Raw genomic sequence first — 3,578 nt, 5'->3', positions numbered from 1 at the left:
GGCATGGCCAGGGGCTGCCGCTCAGCGGCTCGACGCCGGCGCCGGGCCCGGTGCCGTTGGGCAGCAGCCGGAAGCGGATCCGCAGCGGGGCCAGCCCGTTGCTGGTATCGCCCTGGAAATCCAGCCAGCGCTGCGCCGTGCACAGCCGGGCGCCGTAGATCCCGCACATGGTGTCCAGCGCGTAGCCGCCCGTGGCCGGCAGCCTCACCCCGATGCACGAATCGAAGGCGGCCTCGGCGTAGCCCCGCTCGTAGAAGCACTGATATTCCACCACCGCCTCCTGGCGCAGCCCCAGCGCCGTGGTGCGGTTGACGACGCGGGTGACGTTGATGAACAGGCTCTGGTCGGGGCTGCAGATGTTGTTGCAGTGCAGGTTGGCGAAGTTGCGGGCGCACGAGGGGCAGCGGGACAGCACGGCGCCCGACAGAGCCACCGAGAGCTGCAGGGCGCTCAGCTGAGCCAGCGAGCAGCAGACGCGCGTGGAGTTGTCGCCCCGCACCAGCTCGGGGCACACGGAGCGCAGCACGGCCAGCAGCGGCGCCGAGGCCAGGCGGGCCGGGGTGTTGGACAGGCAGGGCACGTCCGTGCCCACCAGGGAGTTGTTCAGCTCCGGGTTGCGGCCGCAGTTGCCGTAGAAGGCGCAGTAACCGGCGCGGTGGATCAGCGTCAGCTCCGGCGCGGCCTGCGGTGCAGCGCAGCCATGGGTGTCGGTGCTGCTCCCATGGATGTGAAACCAGACCCTGACCCCAAACCCAACCCCAAATACAACCCCGATCCGACCTCAGACCACAAATCAGACCCAGACCCAAACCCAGGCCCTGAGCAAACCCAGAGCCAGAGCCCAGAGCCAAAACCAGACCAACACAAACCCAAACTCGGACCCAGGCCTGAACCCAAGCCCAGACCCAGCCCCAACCCAAGCCCGAATCGAGATCCAAACCGAAACTCAGACCCAGACCCCAGCCCCAAACCCAGACCAATCCAAACCCAGACCAGCCCCAAACCTGAATCCAAATGAAACCCAAATCCAGACCAAAACCCAAACCAGACCCAACCCAAACCCAAATCGAGATCCAAACTGGAACTCAGACCCAGACCCAGACCCCAGACCCAAACCTGAATCCAAACGAAACCCAAATCCCGACCCAAATCCACACCAGACCCAACCCAAATCCAAACCAAATCTCAGACCCAGACCCAAATCCAGACCCAGATCCAGACCTAAAGCTGAATCCAAACCCGGATCTAAATCAAAACCCAAACCCAGACCCAAATCCACCCCGGAACCACTCACAGACCCAAGTCCAACCCGAACCCAAGCCCAGACCCAACCCAAAGCAAACCCAAATGCAAACTGAAACTCAGCCCCAGACCAGACCCAGACCCAAATCCACACCAAACCCAACTCAAACCCGGATCCAAACTCCAACCCAAACCCAGACCCAGCCCCAAATCCAGGCCCGGACCCAAAGCCGGATCCAAGCCTATATCCAAATCCACACCAGACCCATCCAGACCGACCCAAATCCAAACCCAGACAGATCCAAACCCCAACCCAGCCCCAACCCAAATCCACACCAGCCCCAACCCCAGCCCCCTCCCAGCACCGCGCGCCTACCAGTGCCAGCAGCGCGCCCAGCACGGTGCCGGCCAGCGCCGGGGCTGCCACCATGGTGGGACAGGAGACGCCGCCGGCGTCGCCCGGCCGCGGCAGGACCCGGTGTGAGCGCAGCGGGGCGGCTGCCGCCTTTCAGGGCCGCTGGTCTGACAGCGCGAGGCCAATCAGCCCGCGGGGGAGCTGTAAAGTCGCTGTGATCATTAACCCCGATCGATCGGTGCCGCCGGCGGGCACGCAGCGCGGGGAGGTGCCCCTCTGTGCCCGTGGGAGCGGGCAGCGCCGCGGATGTGGGGCTGAGTCACCCGCTGCGCGCTATGGGGTCCCCGCTTCCACCCTGGGAACGGCCCCGGAGCTCGTGCCGACCCACGGGGAGAACCCACAGCGCGGGGCGAGGGGGCCGGGCCGGTGCCCGTGGTGGGGGGAGCAGGGACAGGGCCCCGCACCCCATGGGCACCACGAGCGGCTCCTGCTGACGGCAACGGCGCTGCCGGGGGTAAAGTGCCCGCGGCGCTGCCAGGAAGGTTCAGGGACAACACACAGCCTTGGAGAAGAGCTGCCCCGATAAGATGCCGCGGCTGCGATAAGATGCGCCCGCAGCTGGCACCCACCGGGCTCAACGCGGCCGAGGTTCAGCACCGGGGGACGCGTGGCACCCAACGCCGTGCGGCAGCCGGGACAGCGCCCGGGGCCATGCCACGCCGTGGGGCGACGCTATGGGGGCTGCGGTGCGGGGCCAGACGCCGGGAGGGGGCACGGAGCCCCCCCCCCCATGGCACCGCCACCTGCACTGTGCCCCCGGCCCCGTTTATGGCCCTGGCACCGGGAACGCCCTGGCACTTTGTCCCGCGCATCGGGGCAGGATCCCAGCCCTGCGTCACCGATCCCGGCCCCCCCGCCGCGTGCACGACACTCAGACCACCGGCACGGCGCGGCCCCACGGCACCTTTATTGAGCACGGCCCCATGGCCCCGAGCCACCCCGTGCCCTGGGGATGGCGTGGGGGTCCCGGGGGGGTCAGGAGGGCGGCGCGGCGCGGCGCTTGGCACGGTGCCGGGCGTACTTGAAGCTCTGCAGCGGGTTGCCGGTGCGGCGGGACTGCAGAAGGGAGAGAAGCGGTGTTAGACCCATAGAAAAGCTGGGGGGGGGGGGGGGGGGGGGGGGGTGGGAGATCCATGGCTGGGGGGTTTTCTGACCCTCACCCTGGGGCCGGCCGGCCGCTTGGCACCGCCGTGGGGCAGCCGCAGCCGCCTGCGCTTCTTGAGGTCGGGTTTGGCGACGCCGCGCAGAGTGGGGGGCACTGCGGGAAGACAGCGGGGTGAAGGCACGTCCCCCAGCCCGGAAACCATCCCCCCCAGCCCCCGCCCCGCTCCTAACTCTAATCCTAACCCTAACCCCCCCCCAGCGGTGTGGGGCCGCACCCAGGTAGTCGGGCACGTGGCGCAGGTGCGGTTTGACGATGGCGGGGTGCAGCGGCTTGTCGTGCCGCAGGACGTGCAGGTCACGGGGGTTGTCCTCGAAGTATGTCTGGACACAGAAAGGGGAAAGGGGGGGATGTGAGGGGCTGGCAGCGCCCCACACCACCCCACACCACCCCACGCCGCCCCGCTTCGGTACCTTGAGCTTCTCCGAGTTGAGCAGCTCCTCCTTGATCTCCCGCAGCCGAGCTTCCTTCACCGCCTGCTTGGTGACGGAGCGCATGGCGTCCTGGAGGGGGTAGGGGGGGACACGGGGTCAGAGGCGGGGGCTGGCACCGCTGCCCCTCATCCCTACCGTCCCCCCCCATCATCCCCACCCCCCCTCACCCGGCAGCGGTAGCGCAGCGCCTCGATCTCCTCCATGCAGAACTTGTAGGGCTGCAGCATGGACTCGCCGTTCTCTGGGGACGCACACGGGGTCACCTCGCTCCCGGCACCCAAGGGGACGCGGTGACAAAGTGTCACCCCCCTCCCCTCACCTCGCT

At 67.9% G+C, this 3,578-nt stretch overlaps 2 protein-coding genes across 2 annotated transcripts in view; both read right to left on the bottom strand.

Annotated features, from left to right (window-relative positions):
* The window catches only part of LOC110387026 (Niemann-Pick C1-like protein 1), an 18,779-nt gene extending 16,982 nt beyond the window's left edge, over positions 1–1,797 (bottom strand). The window contains exons 1-2 of the mRNA XM_021374720.1: positions 1,619–1,797; positions 4–682 (exon numbers count right to left, since the gene is read on the bottom strand). Coding sequence (XP_021230395.1) covers positions 4–682; positions 1,619–1,672 — 733 coding nt within the window. The 5' untranslated portion in view covers positions 1,673–1,797. The remainder of the gene's footprint in view (positions 1–3; positions 683–1,618) is intronic.
* Positions 2,541–3,578, bottom strand: part of DDX56 (DEAD-box helicase 56) — a gene marked incomplete at its 5' end in the record, with an annotated part of 3,600 nt that continues 2,562 nt past the window's right edge. The window contains 5 exon segments of the mRNA XM_021374719.1: positions 2,541–2,713; positions 2,818–2,915; positions 3,037–3,142; positions 3,233–3,322; positions 3,421–3,494. Of these exon segments, the coding sequence (XP_021230394.1) occupies positions 2,633–2,713; positions 2,818–2,915; positions 3,037–3,142; positions 3,233–3,322; positions 3,421–3,494 (449 nt within the window).

The sequence above is a fragment of the Numida meleagris genome, chromosome 21, assembly GCF_002078875.1.
Source record: "Numida meleagris isolate 19003 breed g44 Domestic line chromosome 21, NumMel1.0, whole genome shotgun sequence".
Classification (NCBI taxonomy): Eukaryota; Metazoa; Chordata; class Aves; order Galliformes; family Numididae; genus Numida; species Numida meleagris.
Note: the sequence above shows the minus strand (reverse complement) of the source record. Positions and strands in the feature narration are given on the sequence as shown.